Raw genomic sequence first — 23776 nt, forward strand, 5'->3', positions numbered from 1 at the left:
TTAGAATTCTAAAAACAGAAAAGTGTTTATTTTTTTCACCCTCCCTAATTCACAATCAATTTAAAGGTTTTGTCATCAACCTTCTCAAAAACAATCAACTTTAAGTAGACACTCAACATAAGAGGCAGTGGAGTCTTGTGGCTAAGGTGCTGCACTGGTACTCAGGACATTGGGGCTCAATTCCCAACAATGCCACACACTTTTTGTGTTACCATGGGCAAGTCATTGATTTTGTATCTCTGCCTCAGTTTCTGACCTGTAAAATGGGGATGTAATAGTTCCTTTCTCCCAGCCTTTGTGTATCTTGTGCATTTAGATGTTAAGCTCTTTTAAGACATGGAGTGTCTCTCACTACATGTATGTACAGAACCTAGCACAGCAGCATCCTCATCTTGATTATGGCCTCTAGACACTAACACAGTAGGCTGAGGAGATAGAGGAGGGTTATGTAAGGGAGATCTTTCCTCCTTCTGGGGGGGCTCTTTGTATCCTTTCTTCTTGCAAAACTGTACTTTGTTCCAAAACTCACATCATCTGTGAGCCATGATATCCCTGTAAGTTTTCTTCCTTGTTTGAATACCTCAGGGTAAAGGCTGGCTGTTGGGATGCTCAAGTCTGGACATTCAGGGATGCACTAAGCATGATCAGTGCTTCACAAGGTGTCCTTTTCTTGAGCCCAACTGACATGGCTATCATGCTGGGCAAAGCTGTGGAAAGTATGGAGACTTAGGTGCCATTGAAATTCACATCATGCAGCAGCTTTTGAGTGGAAAATACCCCCTGGACTAAAGCTATGTCTTTATAGCGGCATAGTCAAAAGCATCATGAAATTTCTTCAAACCATTAGATGTAGAGTGAATAAAGGGTCAAATCCTGAGCTGGTGTGAATGAGTGCAGCTCTGGGATTTGGCCCATAATCTGTAAAATTACTTTAAAAAACCATGAGCTGTTCTGCAGACCACCATAAATTAAGGCATTTGGAAGCATCCAGAACTTTGTTCATTAAGTGAAAATATAACTAACCAACTTATATACCAAGTTAACATTAGCTTTTCAACCTAAATTGCACAAAATAAGTCTTCTTCAGATGTACAGTACTAAAGATATCCATGTAACAAAGCAATCAGCATGCAGCAATCAGTTCTGCATGCTCTTATCTCTACTGAGCATTACATCGCTTCACATGTTTTCAGTGTGACCTCTCTTTTTAGTCTAATCCACGGGTCGGCAATGTTTGGCACACAGCTCACCCGGGTAAGCACCGTGGCGGGCTGGGCCAGTTTATTTACCTGCTGACGCTGTAGGTTCGGCCGATCGCGGCCCCCACTGGCTGCGGTTCACCATCCCAGGCCAATGGGGGCGGCGGGAAGCAGCGCGGGCGAGGGATGTGCTGGCCGTGGCTTCCCACCCCCCCATTGGCCCGGGAAGGCGAACCGCGGCCAGTGCGGGCCGCGATCGGCCAAACCTGCTACATCAGCAGGTAAATAAACTGGCCCGGCTTGCCAGGGTGCTTACCTGAGCGAGCTGCATGCCAAACATTGCCGACCCCTGGTCTAATCACAATATTTTCAACATAACTTTAACATTCCTTTGCAAGCTCTCCCCAACTCAGTATGCTAGGATTTTAAAAATGAAAGCGATCAAGTGAGCAAAATGTATTTCTACATATACAGATCAGGATATCTAATCAAAGTACTAAGCTACTTGTACAAACCAAACTTGCACAGAAGGGTTTCCTGTCACATATGAATGAGTATTGAAAATACAACATTCAGAAAAACTTGCAAAGAAGAAGGTGGGATGGAGGGGAGGAGAGTAACAAAGTAAAGTAATTACCTATCTCCCTTTGGTTTTCTTTTCTGTACTGTCTTCCCTTTGGGTCGTCTCTCACTTCCTAAACAGGGGCTCCCACCAGGGCCTGTTACCCGTATTGATTCAAGGCCTTTGGAAGATTTCTTAAAAGTAAATTCCACTGGTTCGCCTTCCTTTAGGCTTCTAAATCCTTCCATGTAAAGCTTGCTCTGTAAATAGGAAAAATATTCTTGGTTACTATTGCCTTAAAAACAAAGTTGACAGTTATAATAACAGGACAATATTAACTTTCCTGTTATGTTTATCCTACAAGACACAGGTTGAATTGGGTTCCCTTAATAAGATCTACTAAAGATACTACACTTATGGTCATGGGGAAAACATTCTTCAAACTTAAGAAATAATGAGATTCTCTTTTTGGATATGAACAAAATTGAAATATTAATTTCCTTATTCTCTGCTGAATTGATATGGGCTTTTGGGCTGCACAAATCTAAAAGTGCTGTATGCTAAAAGTGCTGTATGCTCATACAATTCTCTGTAGAAACTTTCTGCAGTTTAAGGCATTTTAATAGAAACAGAGAAGACAAAGCTAATAGATTTAAAAAAAAAATAGGAAGAAAAGAGAGCAAATGCTCCCTCTCTAAGTGAGCCTAGATATTGAGTTCTAGTTGATGATCAAAATGCAACCTTTAAAAGAAAAGGGGGGAAAAGGATAGATTAATTTTCAAACTAGCAGAAGTAAAGAATAATGAGCAAAAAGAATGAAAAAGGAGCTACCAACAAAATGAATTGCAAAAGGTAACTCAGTTACTCCAAGTGAACTGCTAAGTTAGCATTCATTGCCAGTAAAACTTATCTTGTTAGTATGATCTTAGTATGGATTTATTCTTTGATCCAAGAAAAGCAAATCATTATCACCAGGGTCAGAGAAACAAAACAGCAACACTGATAATCTTTTGGTATATGCTTCTAGCGTGAAATCCTGCACCAACGAAGTCAATGGGAGTTTTGCAATGGACTTGAATGAGGCCAGGATTTCACTCCTCATCTCAAATCCTCTGAATGCTAAATAATACCAAGTCTATATCCAAGGATAAATCTGCTGAATAAAACACTTGGATGAAATGGTTAGCAAGTTAAGTGAAACAGAATAGAATATAAAAAGGAAGACAATAATAAGACTCAGGTCTTATTAAATGTTTATTCCAAATGTTATATTTAACAGAGACAAGATTAGTGGGACTATAAAGTGAATATTACAGAATCACTGGCAATACTCAATACTTGAACTGGGCTTTTATGTTTGTTATAAAAACTAAAGGGAAGGGGAACACTTTTTTGTTGTTGTTATTGGCTTGTGAATACTTCAGAATAGACAACACCTCTGAATTGACTCATACAAGCTACCCAGCCAGTACTCTCTTGGCTAAACCATAGAGTCAACAAAGGGAAGCAATCTTAACTGTGGAGGTAGGATGCGCTGTAGTGGTCTGGAAGGTAGCTGGACACTAACGCCATCAATGGTCAACATTTTTCCATTCAACCACGTATAGGGTAGAGCTGGAGAACACCAAGGGATGCTCTTGACCACATATAGACAGCAAGAAGTCCAACATCGCAAGGGAATTGGAGGAACAGTGAGTCTATACTAGCCTGCTAGGACCTCCATTTGTGTCAATTGAGCCTGGCATCCTGTAAGCGTGCGGGACTCACCCCTGCGGTGCCTCCTGCTGGTCTCTTCTGGGAATTAGCTCATCGACACAGGAGCGCCCTTTGCAGGCTGGTGTCCCACTACCGCTTGGTCCCCCTGTCCCTCCCAGACCCGGTGCCCTGTTGTCTGGGGTGTTGCCCCCTGGCAATAACCCCTCACAGCTCTGGGTCTCCCCCTCACAGGGGGAACCCCCACTCACTATCCCCACTTCGCTCAGTCTTGGCTACTGCCCAGTCTCCATCTAGCCCCCGTTCACTGGGGCAGACTGCAATATAAGCCACTCATCACAGGTAAAGGGGTTTGGACCTGCTGCCTCTGCCTACTCCTAGGCTGCTCCCTGCAACCCAGTACCTAATAGGCCTTACCAGGCCTGCAGCCTGGGGCTTTCCTAGGCCAGAGCTCCCCATCTCCCTTGGCCTTTCCCCAGCACTGCTCCACTCTAGGCACTTAGTTAAGCTCCCTGCAGCCAGGCCCTTCTCTCTCTGAATGCAGAGGGAGACTGTTGAGCTCCTGGCTCCCAGTCTTTATATACAGGCCAGCTGTGGCCTGATTGGGGTGTGGCCCAGCTGCAGCCGCTTCCCCCATCAGCCGAGGCTTGCTGCTTTCCTAGCAGCAGCCCTCTCACAGTCTGAGCCCTCTCCCAGGGCTGATTTCAAGCCCTTCAGAGCCGGAGCGGGTGACCACCCCACTACACGTCCCCACTGTAATATCTTAATTGGGAAGTACTGGGAGGAAGGCTAGTCTTGTGGTTAAGGCATGGAAACCACACTGCGACAGGAAGACTTGGCTTCTGTTCCTATCTCTAAAGACTTCCTGTGTGGGCTCAGGCAAATGAAGTCACTTAATTTTTCCATGACTCAGTTTCCCTATCTGTAAAGTAGACACTATCAAATACTTACCTATCTCACAGGATACTGTGAGATTAAACTAATGATTGTAAACCTGTTTGAAATCCTCATTTGGAAGAAACTATGTGAGTACACACACAGGCATGCACACAATAAAAGAACTCCTACCTACTGGGCCCTGACAGTCTACTGAGCAGTGGCCATTCATGGTGGTACGGGAAATATATTATTGGATTCCAATGCACTATGAGTCACAATATCAGTACAGGCTGACAAAGGGATCTGGCTGCCTTTAGGGAAGGAATTGCAGGTTTTTCAGCAGCTACAAGCACAGCAGATTCATGGATCCACTGGTTAGGATGAGGAGTGCTTGGGCATGACCGCTCCTGCAGCTTGGTTGTTGGACCAAGATGTCGTAACAAGTGTGATGCGTGGAGCAAACACTGGCCTCTCCTGGTCACAGGGGGGATGTCTGCACTGCAGCTGGAAGCAAGTCTCCCAGAGTAGGTAGGTAGACTGGGTAACTCAGCTTGAGCAAGGGTGCTAACAATACCAGCATGGATGATGTAGCACAAGTGGCAGCTTAGGCTAGCAACTCAAGTCCAAGCCCGCCTGACCCCTGGCTCTGAGCTAGCCATAACAGCCAGTCTGCTAGTTTTAGCATGCTAGCGTGAGCAAAGCTCCTGCAAGTCTGTTAACCCACACTGGGAGGCTCACTCCCAGCTGCTGTGTAGATGGCCTTAGTGTCCACTGTTTAAAAGGAAAAGACATGAAAGGGAGGAGTTTGCAGATATCTGTATCCCACTTTATGCTTTTGGCAGTTGCTGGGAATGAAGGTAAAGGTACTGATAAGGATGATCCAAAGTGATCAAAGTGGAATGCAGTATTTATTATATTAGCTTGTGTGATCTGCAAAAATGTTCCAGGAAGAAGCACTCTACTTTAAAATATTGGGATAGAATTAGGGGGACTCATGCCACATGTGTGTGATTTCCAGGCACCATTATAAATTCACAGTATGAACAGGGGAGGACACATTCAGCCATTGATTGAAATGGACTCCTGCCTCCAACTGGCCCATGATACAGGCCTTCACTGCCCACTTCATAGAATCATAGGACTGGAAGGGACCAAGAGAGGTCATCCAGTCCCCAGTCCCCTGCACTCATGGCAGAACTAAGTATCTAGACCATCCCTGACAGGTGTTTGTCTAACCTGCTCTTAAAAATCTACAATGATGGAGATTCCACAACTTCCCTAGGCAATTTATTCCAGTGCTTAACCACCCTGACAGGTAGGAAGTTTTTCCTACTGTCCAACCTAAACTGCCTTTGCTGCCATTTAAGCCCATTGCTTCTTGTCCTAACCTCAGAGGTTAAGGAGAACAATTTTTCTCCCTCTTCCTTGTAACAACCTTTTATGTACTTGAAAACTGTTACGTCCCCTCTCAGTCTTCTCTTCTCAATTTTTTTTTCAATCTTCCCTCATAGGTCATGTTTTCTAGACCTTTCATAATTTTTGTTGCTCTTCTCTGGACTTTCTCCAATTTATCCACATCATTCCTGAAATGTGGTGACCAGAACGAGACACAATTCTCCACTTGAGGCCTAATCAATGAGGAGCAGAGCAGAAGAATTACTTCTCGTGTCTTGCTTACAACACTCCTGCTAATACATCCCAGAAAGATGTTTGCTTTCTTTGCAACAGTATTACAATGCCAATGTTCCCTCTAATTTTTTCTATCCATGTGCGAAATGAATTTTGTTATGTGCACCAATATCAAGGTAATGTGCAGATGTGCACCATCCACAGAAACAAAAAACCTAGCTATAATATATATTTTTAAAAAGTTACCATAGGGATAATTATTCCAGCCAGGACAGGTTAGGCATTTTAGAACTCACTACTCAAAGAATTAAATTTAAGTGTAAGAGAGAAATAAAAATTATGAAATGCATAGACCAGTCAAAAAATTGAAATAACAGCACTTTGAAAGAATAAAATTACAGAGAATATATGAGCATTGCAGGAAGTACTGTACTAAGAAGTAACAACAACAATACAAGTATGTGTTGGGAGGTGAGTGTGAAAGACAGAGTGTGTGTGAGACAGAGACACACAGGGTGTGTGTGTGTGTGTGTGTGTGTGTGTGTGTCTGAGTGAGAGAGAGAGAGAGAGACGGTGTGTGTGTGTGTGAGAGAGAGAGAGATGTGCGCTTCGCCATTAAGTACGCTGCCCCTTTAAGTTGATTGGCACTCACCAGTTTGAAGCCTGCTTGTTCAGACACGGCAGCAGCTGCCAGTAAGCTCCATCCCATGCCTCACTCCTGAGCCCTGTTGTGTCTTCCCACCCCCATGGAGATGGGGTACAGGGGCAGGGTGAGGGGGATACTCTGACATCAGTACCCCGCTCCCCTCTCACACACACCCTCTCTGCACAGTAAGCAGGAGGCTCCCGAGAACAGCTGGCCAGGGGCTCCAAGGCAGAGAGCAGAAGCAGTGCGGTGGGGGGACGGGGCCCCTGAAGTGTGCGGCCCTTGATAGACTGCTGGGCAGCCGCGCAGCTTAGAGGGAACTTAGCTGTTAACTCATATTTAGCTTGTGATCCACTATGACCCCCAGATCCCTTTCTGCAGTACTCATTCCAAGGCAGTTATTCCCCATTTTGAATGTGTGCAACTGATTGTTCCTTCCTAAGTGGAGTACTTTGCATTTGTCCTTATTGTTATATTTTAAAACAAGCACCTTTATGCTTTCTCTCATGCTGTCCCTCAGAGTTGTGAGGAACTCCTTGTAAACATCCTCCTTAAAACTCTCCTTTGCTGTGATGCCTACAAAAAACTGGACAGTGGCTGCTGGTGTGTTGAGACCACTGTCTATCATGCTGACCAATATTGTCACATTGTTTCCTTGTGCTCCTCCTGTCTGTCTGTATCCATCTGTTGTCTCTTGTCTTATACTTTGATTGTAAGCTCTTTGGAGCAGGGACTGCCTAGCACACTGGGGTTCTGGTCCATGACTAGGGTTTCTTGGTGCTATGATAATACAAATAATAAATAATCATAATCCTGTTTTGCCGGCCCTGAATTCACTCACAGGTACAGCAGTACCTCACTGGTGCTACAGCAGCCACATGGAAAAAACATTAGAAGACAGCTTCTTGTCCTACAACAACATTTTGTCCTTATCATAACCATAAAGATAAGTGTTCCAAATGGGATAGTCAACATGGATCAGAGAAGTATGCTGCTCACAAAGGGCACCAGTCAAGCTGATGTGCATTTGTCTTTATATCCCAGAGACATCAGCAATGGTATGGGCTACTTTTTGTTTGTATATATATAAATTTATGCTGTTGTAACTAAAGCTGTGCCAGTGTTTAGGTTATAAACCCTTTTTTCCAGATCTTTTAATTTGGAAAGCAAACAGCTGGAAGCTGATATGTGGTATATAAGTGTTACCTATTTTGTTTTTGCTTGTTAGGTTTTTGGGGTTTTTTTAAACTAATTTTGGTTAAACTTTTAAATCTTCTTTTATTTACAGCACTAATGATGGTTTAAAATGTTTTTGCATTGCTCTACTTTAACAACAAAGCTTTCATTTGTAAACAACACTCAAAATTTACTATGGACACCAATGACATTTAAAAAACATTAAAATGCAATTGAAAAGACATTTAAAAGACAGCTACCAAACCTTGATAATCAACTATTAAGTACGTATGATTTCTTTTACATTATGCATTGCTTATTATATGGAGAGAAAACCCAAATGGTTTCATATTGCACCCCGCTACAATATATCTTTGCAGCTCCACAGTGTTACAGAGGGACACGGCGCTCCTCTGATTTACTGTGTAAATGTTTATTATACTGGCAGCCTCCCCATAAAAAGATTATTTGAGGATGCGCCATTATTTTGAAGCATAATGAAAGAAAGTGGCCTAGAAACAAATAGGAAAGATCAAATGCTTGCCCTCTTAAACAGTTTTTATAGAGTTGGTTGAAATATGTGAAACAATATTGGTAATTTTTTTTAATTCCCACTTTTGTTTTAAAAAAATGTCAGGGGTTTCCTGCTAGTTCAATTACCCCCACTCTCCCATTACTTTATATATATCTTGTAATCACATCCATGCATGGCAGTGCTCTGAATATGGACCACCCTACTGACCTCAGTGAGACTCTACACGGGTCCAAGAAGGACTGACCCATGTATTCCCAGTTGCAGGAGCGGGCCTTAGAAAGAGGGAAACACAAACTGACTACATACAAAGTAAACAAATGAAAAAATAGACACTCTTTCTCTACTCTCTTTCCATTAGAAACAACCTTGGGTGTTACTTGTAGCCGTAGTGAGTAAAGCAATTTCAGACTCCAGTGTGATTTTTAACCTGACAGTGTTCCTCTAGGATGCTCTATTATTCCATGGTATTGCAGCCTATGCTATAAGGCCGCACACATCTCCAACACAAGCAGTAGCGTGTTGCAAAAAGCTTACAAGTTCAAGTGAGTAACAAACAGAAGGAAGAGTTAAAAACAATCCTGTTTTCATGAAAACTGTCCCTCACAGTATGAAAATGGAGAAGAAAAATACAACAAACATAAACCATCTAAGTAGGAGTGTGCCTAAAAAGAATGCGTTCCTGGCACTGCCTGTGGGTGCTTAAGACTCACTGAAACCCACAAAAGGAAGGAAGTTCTGAGTTAAGGCTCATTATGGGGGTCTATTCTCCTCTTGATATGCGTGCATAACTCCTATTAACATGTACGTATGGAGGAGAGAATAGGCCCCCATAACGAGCCTTAATTCAGAATTTCCTTTCTTTTGTGGGTTTCCAGTCAGGGTCTTAAACACCTGCTGACGCAGCCATGAAATTCTTTGAAAACCATTCTGTGGAGGGGCAATTTTGCTCAGACAGTTTATAGTTTTCTGTATTTTTAATGTTTTTTTAAAAACTGTTCAGTATAATGATCAAGTGTTATCAGAGTACGCTTGGCACTTTACAAAGAAAAAGTCAGAGTCTCTGCCCTGAGTTGTTCAAAATCCAGTCAAGGCACATAGCAGATCAAATCCTGAAGCCTGTCTACACTGACATTTTAAGGAGTTTTCCCTCCACTGATCTAGCATCAGTGCAGTTCCACCAGTGCTAGTAATGGTGTGAGCTTTAGTCTAGACCAGGGGTTCTCAAACTGTGGGTCGGGACCCCTCAGGGGGTCACGAGGTTATTACATGGGGGGGGTCGCGAGCTGTCAACCTCCACCCCAAACCCCGCTTTGCCTCCAGCATTTATAATGGTGTTAAATATATTTAAAAGTGTTTTTAATGTATAAAGGGGGTCACACTCAGAGGTTTACTATGTGAAAGGAGTCACCAATAAAAAAATTTAAGAGCCACTGGTCTAGACCATTGTGTCCTGCAGCATTAGAGGATAGAGTAGTAACAGGTCTATACTAGCTCTCCTATCTGAGCCAGGACCAAAATGAAAGAATTCTCTATAATTATCAGTGGTGGTGCAAGAATCCAGCACTGGTTGTTGTTGAAAGGTTTAGTGGAAAAAATGTGTTTTGAAGAGGCAACTTTATTTTTTAAATCCCTTACTTAAACTCACTTCATGTGACAATAATCTCCAGACAGAGCAAATTTCAGAGTAACAGCCGTGTTAGTCTGTATCCACAAAAAGAAGAACAGGAGTACTTGTGGCAGACAGAGCAAAGTGAACCTAGGAGTTTTACACTCCTGCCACCCTCTCCACCCCACCCTGAATCTAGCACAGAACTCTCACTGACTACAGCTAGATAGCATCCTTTTGGAAAGGGCATCTCTCTGCCACGTGACTTTGACTGGCTGCTTCACACAAACATCAATCTATTTCAGATTATAACAGCTGTTTAAACATGAAGTACATGAAATCAGGTCCATGTATCCAGTGTACTGTAGTTTTTTTATCTGGTTTGAGATGGTATCTGAAGTAGATTCTTTTTCTTATTTTGTATTTTCAAATTACAAGCACAAAAAGCAATATTTAATATTTTATAAGAGCTGCGGTTACTATACCTTATATATGGAATATATAGTATGTCTGCCTACTCTAAGATATGCTTTCTTCAATATTTCAATAAAAGAAACAGAAGCAAAAGAAATAACAGTCTCTACAATTTTAGAAATATCCTGTAGGAAAGCCCAAAGCACTGTAAATTAAGGCTTTTAAAAAAAAAAAAGGTTTAAGGTAACATTTGTATTATTATTCACTGCCATTATTATTGGTAACTGTTTCTACTGCCTACTAGACAATAAAAGCTCATGTTTGCCACATGAGTAAATGGCCGTACCACTACCAATGTCAAAATAGTTGTACCCAATTATATCAGTAATTAATTTGTCCTCTATCTTCTTAGTATTGATAGCAAAGTAAACAAAATGAATAGGAAACGGGGGGAAAAGAAATACACTAAGGTGCTAGCACTGCAAATACTAACACACGTTTCATTTTACTACAGAGAGTGGTCCCACTGAAATCAATGGAACTATTCATGCTGGTAAAGTTGTGCATGTGCTTAAGTGTTTTTGTAGGATTAGGGCCTTTGTGCTGTATTATTACTAGGACCCCATGTGTTGTAGGATGTCATGGGATTTGGCACTGAATGTATCCCATGCTACAGAATTATGAAGACTATTTAAACAATTTTCTAGCCCTTACAGTTGCAAAAATAATCTTCTGAACATGACCTATGTGTGAACTGATGTATTTGTCTTCATGAGTATGCAGGGAACCTAAACAGTAGCTCTTAGAGATATGATTTTTCTCTCTCTCTCATCAATTGTGTGTTAATTCTGGAACCTAAGGATGAATATATTAGGCCCTTATTAAACAAAGTCCAACAGCATGTGCCTTACTCCAAGCATGGGGTATCTTCAATAGGACTACTTGTGCTCAAAGTTAGGCACATATGTAAGTAGTTTGGTGAATTAGGACCTAAACGTAAACATTAAATTTCATTACTGATTATTTTAGCAGAAGCATCCACGTTGTTGGAGCACTCCTTGAGTGCAGTGGAGTGGAATGCTGGAGGAAGCAGGTTGTAGCTCCCTGATGATCAGCTGCCCAACTCTGGTACAAAGTGAAGCTGCACAGGAGCAGTTCTAACTTACACCACTCAAGGACCTTACACCACTTGAAGGATCAAGCGTAGTGAAGCTCTGGTTCCTCATACGCACTCCCTATCCCCCATCTGCTTACAGTGGAGGAGGAGGTGAAGAGTGGGTGTGGCTTGCAGCAGAGGCAGTTCTCTACATAGGGGAAATCTCAGCTGGCCATCTTCAAGTTTTAAGACCACTTTGTGCCAAATAATCAGACAGGAGAATCCAGCCCAATGTGATTATTCCACAGTCTCAAACTGCCTCCAACACCTTTCCAAGAACCAAAAGCCCCACTTGTCCTCTACTTAGTTGCCAAAAGTTGCAACTCTCTCCCACCACCGCCGCCCCCCCCCCCCCCCCCACTTCTGGCAACTTCTGTAGTGAAATTATGCATTTTCAATACTGAATTCCAAAGCACATTGAACATTGACGGTGTAGTAAAATAAATATTGGGACCACAATTGGACTTGCCCATGTGGTTCTCAGTGCAGAATCTTAAATTAAACAATATAAGGAGTTCTGTAGTGACTATACTATGCTTGCCATTTAATTCAGTAACACCTTCCATTTTGTAATGTACCTGAACCAGATGTCAACAGATGTAGTTCTTGTAGCATAGCTCCATTATCAGGGAATAGAAGAGAGTTGCACAGGCTCCCAGAGCTAATGGAAAGGCAGAGGGCTTCAGTATATACAGCCAGGACCTCCATCCAGTCCCCTGAGATCTGCAGGAGTGGAGACTGGGCCTCCTATGTCTTTCACAAAGGGTACATTCGGAGCAAATTCTTTTATATGAATCTCATTGAGCTTTTCCTCCCTTTGGGATCTTTTCCATGAATTTAAGGATGGTGAGGACTGCAATATGGCCATGATTTACTCATTTAATTTTGGGGGTTTTAAATAATACACTTAGCTGTCTCAGATTACTCTTCCCCACTAATAAATCTTAGAACAGCTGATTTTCAATAATTAATAATGTTAACTTGTATACTCCTGTAAACACAGATAGTGCTATAGACAAATATTTTCCATTGGAGATGCTGAAGCACAGGAATGCTATAAAAGGCTCAATTTATGATCTTTGCTGCATATTTCAAGTATTGAAATAGAATTACGTCAGTCAGTGAGAGCACAGGGATAATGTACAGTCACTGACCCCCAGTGGTACACTTCTTTAAAAATAAACGTATTAAATGCAGATTCCTGCAGTTGGATTTAGTGCACCTTTCAGAGGTCTCCTTCCATATCCTGAAACTAGCCTAGCTACCTCAGCTTTTCAGACCTTCTCAGCTCCATCAGTCCTGTTCTCTCAATTTCTCCTACACACACACACACATCCACTTGCTCAGGAAAGACTAGCCCTCCTTCTCAATAAAAGTTTTATTTGTTTAGCTGTAAAGCTTAGCCCCCCCCCCCCGCCTTTCACCCATCTTATCATCCCCTTTCATTCCAATAAACTACATATCATTCAAAAAGAAATCAAGGCCATGTGGAGGGGAGGGGTGAGATGGGGAAGGAGGTCAGCTGTTCCCCTACTATGGACCCGGGAGACAGCCTCCTAAGAGGTCGAGGATCTGTGAGTAGAGAGAGAAATGGGGCCAGGGACATTTGCACTACCCTGTGGGAAATGCTCTCTGAAGTTAAAACAACCTTAAGCGGCATGCTCCAACCTGCAGAACCCCCCTCCACCCATGACAGGGAAGAAGGTTTTGAAAACTGCCCCCAGCAGGGCAGCAAGGAAGTAAGTGAGCATTTCAGTGTAACAAAACCTTGATCATATTTCTTGCCAACTTGGTAGTAATCGTACCCTGAGCTAATAAGCTCCTCAGCCTTTGGTCTCAGAGTTCAGTTAGCCAAGAATAAAATTATTGCCTTGGAAACAGGAAGCTACCTAAGAGATCATTAAGTATTTTATGCTACTGCAGTCATTATTTCTTATCTGTAATGCAGTAATGCCCAGAGGCCCCCATTGTGCTAGGTGTGGCACAAACATACTGGAACTCACGGCTCCTACCTCCAAAAATGTACAACATAATTTATTGTGTACATCGGTGGTGTCAAATCCCTTGCAGAGGATTGAATCTTGTGTTCAGTTATCATCCACAGGCCAGGGAATGCCCACTGATGTGAGCTGGGGGGTTGCACAGAGATCAAGGGGAGATTATGGCCCCTATGTAGTAACTAAAGATTTAGTTATTTATTATTTGTTCAGTGCCTTATTGTCACATTCTCGCTCAGTGAGAAAACACTCTTCCTTTCTAGGCCTCCAGTATTTCTTCCTTTTGTTTCCCTTTCTTCTCCATCAGCCTTTCTCTGTTTCTTTCATGCTTCCATGTCTTTGTGAATCGCCTCTGTTCTTTTTTCTGTATTTCCTTCCTGGTAGCAACTCTAAATTCCCAACCCAGCAGGCTTCACACTCGCTCTCTGCCTCCATTCCACCCACTGAAATGATCAGCAGTTAAACAGTTAATGTTCACAGTGAAGCGTCATCACTGAGCTTTAACACTGACACTCGAGATTTAGGGCTAGTCTACACTAGAAGTGCTACATCGGCATAGCTGGATCGATGCAGCTGCACTGCTGCAGCACATCTGGTGAAGATGCTCTATGCTGATGGGAGAGAGCTCTCCCATCGGCATAACAATTCCATCTCCGCGAGAGGTGGTAGCTATGCTGGCAGGAGAGCTCTCCCACCGACATAGCGCTGTCCACACTGGCACTTAGGTCGGTGTAACTTACATCACTCGGGGGAGGGGAGGGCTTATTCATGCCCCTGAGTGATGTAAGTTATACTGAAGTACGTGGTAGTGTAGACCTGGCCTAACTGAGAATAGAGGACTTGCACCTCTGAGGCTGGGTCTACACTACCCGCCTGAATCGGCGGGTAGAAATCGACCTCTCGGGGATCGAATTATCGCGTCCCGTTGGGACGCGACAATCGATCCCCAAATCGACGTGCTTACTCCACCAGCGGAGGTGGGAGTAAACGCCGTCGACGGGAAGCCGCGGAGGTCGATTTTGCCGCCGTCCTCACAGCGGGGTAAGTCGTCTGCGATACGTCAAATTCAGCTACGCTATTCACGTAGCTGAATTTGTGTAGTGAAGATGTAGCCTATGTCATTGATTCAGGCTTTCTGCAGACGCAAGCAGACCTCACTGCACTGGGTACACTCAGTCCCCATTTGGAAGGTCATCTCTGCAGCCATATGTGCTAGGAAAGTTACTTTTTCTTAAAATGAAAGCTTAGATTCTGGAGAACATATGCGGCCCACGATGTGTTATTACCTGTATGGCCCTGAGGATGTCACATGGACCGCAGCTCTGTGCTGACTGGGCCGCAAGTGGCCAGTGGGCGGCAGGCTGAGAACCACTGCATTAACAGGACAATTCACATGAGTAAGGACTGCAAGATTAAGCCCCTAATCAAGAAAAGATTGTCCTATTTAACAAGTATAATTCAAGAAGGTTTATTAATTACGATGTTTATTAAATACTGCATATTTTAAAATCAAATCTCTGCTCCTTAATTTATGGTCCCCACCTAGATACCTAAATCCTGCAAATGCTGAGAAGGCTCATAGATGTTGCAGGCTGTGCTTTCCCCCACCTATGTCACATATTCTCTATCATGCTCTTTCATATTCCCTCTCCCTTCTCCCCTCCCTCCCCCCACAAATAACCCCAAGACTCATGGACACATCTGTGAGTGCACATGTTAATAGCTGGATTTCTATTCCCCTTTGAAAGCTCCACTGACATAAGGATTCAGTATATTACAAAAGCCTAGTTACCATAGGTTTGCATAAAGCCAATACACCACCTAGAAACTAAAACAGAATTTTGAAATACACGTTAATGTATTTAATTACCTTAAAATAATATCAGGGAATAAAGGCACTAGGAGATAGGACAAGATTATCTGGGGAAATTATTAGGGGGTTAGAATATAACTGCCCATGAAACAATTACTTAATAGCTATCTTTTCTTTAAAAAAAGGGAAACAAAGTGCAGTTATTTTCATGTCATTATTTACACTGTAACAACCAAATACTATGCAAGAAAAATATAAACAATATTTATACTGCATTAACAATTCCAGACTTACGAATTTGAGGTCTATAGCATAACCAGTTTCTTTTATTAAGATTAACAAATGTGGCTAGCCTCCCATTCATAGCTGTTTCAGAAAAACATTACAAAACCACAAATACATAATCCAGTACATATTTTCATTCATTAGCATAATCAGTTCCATCTTCCTAAAATTACAGACGACTGAAGACAAAATTGATTTATTTCACATTATATTTTACTTACGATAAATAATTTTATAGGAACTAAAAATACTGACTGGTTTATTCAGAAATTCAAATAAGTTAATACAAAAAAATACTATGGCTTAAAATGTTAATAAGAACAAAGAAATTTTATACTTTAAAACTGTGTCACTGTTTTATGGAAATGACAGATCATCTAAATATGTACCAATCTACAGGTGGAGCACAGCAAAGCTGGTAATAAATGACTAACACTGCCTGAACATAACAGGAAATGAGAGGGTGAATAGGAATTAATGTTTTTCTTATATAATTGAAATGCATAATCGTAGTAAGAGTCAATGCTGATGATTCAAAAAGAGTTTGTGTGTTTAGTTCTGAATGCTATATTCTACTTAACTAGAACTTTGAGAAAAATATCCTAAAAATATTGTACTTAGATTTTTAAGAAATACGTTTATTTCATTTGTAACTGGTATGAAATGAACTATTTAAACGTACATCTAAAATAGTTGGCGGCAATGGCTGTTTGGAGGTTGGGGAAAATTCTGTTCTGTTACAAAGGGAACGTCCCAAGTATCTCCACTGACTTAAATTAAGGTACTCTGAATTTAAATTGGTGTAGATGAGAGCAAATTTTCTTTTATCAGAAGTATGAAAAATAAATATAAAATGACAGCAGAAGAGCTGAGGATTGTGAAGAAAATAAAGAGATTTTTTGTTGCAGAGGGCAAGATTTAAAAAAAAATTAAATTAAAAAAATAGAAGAAACCCCTCAAATTCATTACTGTAATGTAATATAAAGGGCATTCAGAAATGTTTGCAAAATGTTATTTTCTAAACAACAACACAATACCATGAAGCTATGACTATATTCCTTGAGGAAATCATTGTAGAACTGGAATATGTTGCATACAATGCATTAATCAAAATAATATTGTTGGCTTTAATATTATCAGAGTTGAGTCTGCCATTTTTCTGTCATTTTACCACACTAAGCCTAAGTACTGCAATTGCTTTGAGGCCCCCTGAAAGAGGACTGCATCATCTGCAATACAAAGGCACAAGGGGGTTACTTAAGGACAAAGAGATATTCTCCTTCCAATGAATGCACATAACTCCCATTAACATTGATGAGAGGAGAACATATACTCAGAAGTGTCAGCCTTATCTCTGAATTTCAATGTTTAAGTTACACTCTTAATAAAATATATGTCTCATAAAAGACACATACAATTGACTAATTCCAATTTGATTAAAAGAAAGTATACAGTGTTAAAAGGCAGATTCCCCACAACTGAAACCCTTCCATCCACAAATATTTCCCCCCCTTTACACTTCCCACAATTTCATATGTGCCATCAAGAAGCATCCTTTGGATTTTTTACCTGGCTTGAGCTGTGCACACTCACTCTAATATTCTTCACTTTAAATACTAAAAGCATTTTGTTAGATACCAGTGTAGGACATTGTTTTATTGGATACACAAAACACCAAGATTTCAAATATCATCATGGAGAGTTTCACCTATGGTCATTCTAGATCAGACAAATTTGTATTGACAGAATTTTGACTATAGGTTATTCTACAAGATTGGGGGAGGGGGGGGAATACCAAAGGCGAAGAGTGGATATGTTTTCTCTTTGAAAAGACCTTTCTAGCTCAGGGTATTGAAAGACCAGGGACACTGGCTCTACAGCAATCAGACCCATTCAGTAAAAAACTGCTTGACATTGCTTTTTTAAATTAAGCCACAACTCAAAGAAGTTTACTCATGTCCAGCATATCTGTAAAAAGAACAGGAGTACTTGTGGCACCTTAAAGACTAACAAATTTATTAGAGCATAAGCTTTCGTGGGCTACAGCCCACTTCTTCGGATGCATATATCTGTGACATCAATGCAACATTTCTCTATTTAATGTCTCTATTTCCCCCTGTTCTGATACTTTTTTTTCCAATAGGAGATTTCTTTCCCCTGTAAAATTGCTTGCTATCTTTATTAAAACTGAAGTCATTTTATTATGTCATCGTTTGATTTTGACTCTTATTTCTTATTTAGTGCCTGTATTATATAATTATCTGGCCTGGTACACTGGATCTACTTAACATTAATGAAAAGCTACAACTACTAAAGTTTGACTGCCAAGCAAAAAAAACCCCAAAGGTTGTTTGTGATCTGTACTACTCCTTTTTGGTTTATATAAAGATGGCTCCTAAATAGCTGTCTGATTGTTGATTTTTGTTTGCTTTTTTAATACTAGAAATAAACAAGGTCCTGACTTTGATTAGATCTTTGGATGCCCTTGAAACAGAATTTTTTAAACAGAAAATATTTTAAGATGTTTTCTCTGAAATGCTTTTGTTCTAAATGAAACCTTGCTTTAAGGAAGCTGTGTGGTTACTATATTAACCACTGTCATTATCCCAGAAGGTAGAGAAATGCAGAGTCTGAGCCTAAGTCAGACCTGCTGAGGCAGTCACAATTGATATACAGGGGTCTGCAGCCAGAGTCTGGTCTGAGAGCAGAGAATTGCACAATTCCATACCAAGACACAGGTGTTGGCTAGTGGCCTGAAACCTGTGAGGTGGTGTGGCTGGACAGACTATGAGGGGTCAGAGGTACAGTTACTAACATTTCTCCCTGTGCAATCATAGAATATCAGGGTTGGAAGGGACCTCAGGAGGTCATCTAGTCCAACCCCCTGCTCAAAGCAGGACCAATCCCCAAATGGTCCTCTTAAGGATTGAACTCACAACACTGCGTTTAGTAAGCCAATGCAGGCCAATGCTCAAACCAACGAGCTATCCCTCCCCGTTGGAGGTAAAAATTCTGCTTGGGGTTTTGATCTTTTAAATTTTAGTAATTTCTGTTGTTTTTTGTTTTGTTTTGTTATAGAGGTTTAGGGACAGAATGGGTTGTTTGTATTGTGATTGTCATTCTTATGGTGGAAAGGCTTGGATTTTTTTCTCTCTCTCTCTTTCCCCCTCCCCCCTCAAGGAAGGTTTTATAATGTTCCCTGAAGATCCTGGATTCCCCTGATGTCCTTTGGAAGATTGCTCCATAGCTGAATCCCCTCAACAGAGAATGCTTTGTCCCTAACGCTCACATGCTTCATCCTGGGCTTTGTGCTCTGCATGGTCCCAGAGGAGCACAGCTGTTGCTGTGGTTCACAGATCAAAATTCCATCCTTGATGTAACTGGGGCTTGATCCATTAAGTGCTTTGATAATTAGGACCGAGGCCTTAAACTGGCATAAGAAGCTGACAGGGAGCCAGAGGCAGTGGAGGGACTTGAGCACAGGCCTGATGTGCTCTCAACAGTCTGAGCTATGGAGAAAGCAGGCAGACACATGCTGTACCAGTTCAACCTGTGCACTGTCTCCACACTCAGCTTTAGATACAGTGAGTTACAGTAATGCAGTCTGGAGATGACAAATGCTTGGATCATTGCGGCCAGGTCCTCATCCAGGAGGAAGGGACAAAGCTTCCTAGTGATCTGAAGGTGAAGGAAAGCATTTTTAGACACTGACACTACCTGGTCATCCACGTTTATGGAAGAGTCAAAGAAGACCCTGGGGGTTCAAACCACCTTAATGAATGGAGGCTCATGCCTTTAATAGAAGGTGGAAACAGTGTCTCAACTAGTTCTTCAAAGTGTTTCTCCTTTCAAATCAGCGTCACTTCAGTCTTGCCTGGGTCCAACAAACCCTTCCTCTCCTCTGCTTCAAACCGGAGTCCCTTCCACTCTCCAAAAAGCAAAAAAGCAAAGTATTTGTAATAAAATTAAAACATGTGTTTAAGAAATGATTAATTAACATGACATGTGTCTCCCGGTCCACTGTCTTACTTCTATGTATATTCCTTCCCCCTGTCCTTAGTGTCTCCCTTTTCCCCTGCTTATGTTTAGATTGTTAGCTCTTCAGCACAGGAACCCGTGTCTTCTTCCTCCATGGCTTTTTCTCCAATGGAGATTTGCCCCAGTGACAGTCATTGATGGGCAAGCCACCTATGTAGTGCAAGTCCCATGAGTACACTGGCATGGCTACTCTTTGCACTGGTGGTGTGCCCCCGGCTTGAAACCATAGTAACCTCCACTGATGCAAACAGGGGCTCTGCCCATCTACACAAGCGATCTGCAGCGGTGGAGCAATGTGTGGAATTCATTCAATTTGACAAAGTAGTGAAATTTGACAAATTACAAATAACAAGAGGATTTACATTTTTAAACAAACAATCCCTTTTATATATGCATGTGTTGCAGTTATTTTGTATCTCATAATGCGTGGGCATTAATGCTATTTGATGTGAAGCATCTATTGCTCTAAATGTAGCGATAGAATCACAGAAATGTAGCACTGGAAGGGTCCTCAAGAGGTCATCTAGTCCTTCCCCCACACACTGAGGCAGGATTAAGTATACCTAGACCAAGGCTTCATTGTATTAATGAAAAATGAGCAATCCTTCCATGATTGTCAGTCTATCACATGAAAATTAGTTATGTTTTAGCTTATCATATTTACCTTTAGTATTTAATGGGAATTGTTGGGGGAAAAACATGTACTATAAATGAACCACATACTAAATGCCTAAAATATGCTAATCTGCGTTTTGTACTGTAGCATTCCTAATTGTTCTGGTCAGTTATATTATTTATATTATTTTCATCCTTTCTGCCTTCGACTCTTTTACTCTTGATATGAAATGAGAAAATTAAGTGTACCCATTTGGTTATTCTCCAAATGTAAACATTTTGATTCTCTAAAAACTAATTAACAAAAGAAATTAAGTTTGCATTATAGACTAACTGCTTGTGAAATAATAGTACCTTTTTCTTATATAGCACTTCTTCATACATAACATCTTATTCAAATATTTTGCACTCTTAAGATTGCCCAAATTCATAGAGTAAAATATAGACAAACTAATCTTGCTTCAAGAATTGAACTTTTATTGAAGCACCACGAAACCAAATAAGATATGGAGCTACTGAATTCATCTGAGTAAACTCAATATCTCAGGTAAATATCTAGTTTAAATACTGTAATGACCTTTTCAGAAAAGTAAATATCCACGAAAGTAATCAATTTCAGTGTATAATGTTGAACTGATCAGACAAATGATTTTTTAGTAAACAAGACTGTTGTCGGTTGCTTACAAGTTAATGGAACTACTCACATGAATAAGGAGTAGCTATGAAAGTGAAGGTTTGCAGAATTGGGCTCATGATGAGTTTGTTATGCAGACTATATACTCTCTGTAAAACTTCTATAATTAAAGATTACATCTAGAGTATCAGCTAAATGAGCCATTACTGGCTATTGTAAAATCATGAAGATTAAGTGAAGCAGTAACATAAAAATAGATATTTGTTCACGGGGAATTCAGGTAGAATAAAATCAACCTGGTATTATTGTGTTTAAACAAACAAGTTAAAAGGACACATGCCAAAGTTTTTACAAAACTAAAGACCAACAGAGAATTTTCCCCCATATAAAGTCAAAATTCCAGTGAGATTTTTTTTGTAAACAAATAAATATTTTTCCTGTGAACAGGTTTTCTGCACATTTTCACACTAATTTGTATCTGATAAATTGATCCTCCTATTCCATAAGTGACAGGAAGCAGAGCCAATCAAGATACAGAATTTTCTTCAGTCTTTCAGCTCTTTCTTATGTGACCTTCTGACCCCTGCTGATATTTCCACATCCCTAGAGAATCAACTAGAGAATCATAGATTAGTAAACATTAACATACTGAATTACAGAGCTGATTACTATTGGAATGAGTACTAAGAGGGTCAGATATTTACACTAACTGGGAACGAACATTAACTGGGAATGAAAAACAACCCTGAAAAAAGATCAGATTAGACAGACAAGCATTGCTTTGAGGGTCTTCACAAATTATTGTGCTGAGGTACCAAAAACCAATTAAGGGACAAGAATTGCTGATTCTACATCCTTGATACAGTAATTTGTTATTAATGAAATCTGATTATCCCATATAAAAAAAATTACCTTCATGTATATCCCAAACACCATGGGAGGGTTACAGCTCTAGATCGGGTTTGTTTTCAGACTGATATGTGGATCACTAGCAGTCCAATAAAGCCTTCTGAGTGGTTCACAACACAAAGTATCTGGAACCAAGCATGAGATGACTGGGCTGTTAAATGGGGAAGTGGAGGATGAAAGGATCTCTTTTACAAAATGCTTTGTCAAATAAGAGTTGGATAACTAGTCCTCTGTACAAAGGCAAGGGCATTAAGACCTGATGCACCTTAAGGTGAGCATTAGCCAGAAAATGTGCATATATTCCTCAGGCAGTACTTGGAAAACACATGCAGGGAAGGCCAAAAAGCCACCCTGCACAGATCTAATGCCAGGTGCTTATCTTGTTCACACCAGAGTGAGGTTGTGGTTTGTGTCAAGCATGTTCTTAATTCACTGTATTGTGACAAAGACCTTCCGTGGAATGATCTTCCTGTAAGAGTTGGTATCTTGACATCAAATATAAACTGTACATTTGCTAAATACACATTTTAGTTAGTTTGCTGTTCTGTCAGAAGGCACCACTTCACTACAGAATTAAACCAGTCATATGTAACTCAATGAAATTATCACAATTGTAGTTCACATGAGTCAGTGTAACCATTTGCACAAGTGATAAGTAGATTTGCTTTTACCGCCTGCTTCCACTCTAGTGCTTCACTCCAAACAGTGGTGCACTGTGGATGGTTTCTGAACAGCCTGCTGTAGGATTTACAGCACCGAAGAGAATTGAGGAAGGATAACTCCTACAATCCCTTCTGGCAAAAATCTCAAGATTCTTTGATGTTACTCCATAATCTCCCATGGATCCAGTAGAGACCAGAAGCTTTTAATAATATCTTTATAATATGTACGAAGTAGGCATGACTTCCCCCCACCCTCCATCTCCCTTGATTTTTACCTTAGAAATATCAGGAATGATAATTCTGGTCTCTTCTGGTTTTGCTGAAGGACATGTTAGGCTCTGTCTACATATACAGCAGCATGGTATAAACAGTAGTGTACACAATGAGGCACTGCTTAGGTGAGTAGAGTACACACATGCTAGAACCTCAGGGTATTTAGCCTACCCAGCTCTCAGCATGCCTAAGCAGTGCCTCCTCCACCTACATGGCTATTTTTTGCAGTGTAGTGTCCTGCTCCCACCCCGCTGCTGCAATGCAATGAGACACTGCTTAGGCGAGTACAGTACAAACATGCCAGAACCTTAAGGTATGTACCCTACACAGCACTCTCCATGCCCAAGCAGAGCCTTTTCCCATTATCTCCCCACAGTCAGAGACTGTCACTGCCATGTGTAGCTACACACCTCAGTCAGGACACAGCGCGCTCTTCACTGCAGCATGTAGCTAAATGTACCCTATATACCGCCACCACCACTGTGGACAAGGCCTTAGATATCTCAGAGGCTGTATATTGTGTGTTCTAATGCCATCATTGAAGGGGTAAGGGACTGAAATCTTTAGCAAAGGCTTCCATTCTCCAAAACATTAGTCATTTGTGTTCGATAAGTGTTAACAAAGATTTCTATTCTTTTTGAAGATCTGAGAAGTTATTATTAGGAAACCTAGTTCCTTCCTTGTATATTCTATGAAATCTAAAATGTACTCAATTTTTATCAAATACAACTGTTTCAGTATTTCAGTTTTCTCTACATAAATGTTCAGTCAGAGCTGCTTGTACTAGAATATTACGAGTAAAACTTGATAACCCAAATCCTGTATACACTATATTTACTCCCAATGAAAATACAATTATGAAGCACTGAAAATTTGGTCAACAAATGCAAGCATTATGGTTAAGTGGACAAAGCCCTGGATTGGAAGTCAGATCTCCCCTGCCACTGTGGGCAAAAACTTCACTTCTCTGTGCCTCTGCCACCCTACCTCCCACCAGCAACCTTTGTCCATCTTTTTAAATGCCTATTTAGATAA

General features: G+C 40.9%; 1 protein-coding gene across 3 annotated transcripts in view; it reads right to left on the minus strand.

The window, feature by feature from the left end:
• LIN28B (lin-28 homolog B) overlaps nt 1–23776 on the minus strand; it is a 115847-nt gene that overhangs the window by 59775 nt on the left and 32296 nt on the right. For all 3 annotated transcript variants that reach the window (XM_054024099.1, XM_054024101.1, XM_054024100.1), the window contains exon 3: nt 1837–2021. In XM_054024099.1, coding sequence (XP_053880074.1) covers nt 1837–2021 — 185 coding nt within the window. The remainder of the gene's footprint in view (nt 1–1836; nt 2022–23776) is intronic.

Source organism: Malaclemys terrapin, chromosome 3 (genome assembly GCF_027887155.1).
Source record: "Malaclemys terrapin pileata isolate rMalTer1 chromosome 3, rMalTer1.hap1, whole genome shotgun sequence".
Lineage (NCBI taxonomy): Eukaryota > Metazoa > Chordata > Testudines > Emydidae > Malaclemys > Malaclemys terrapin.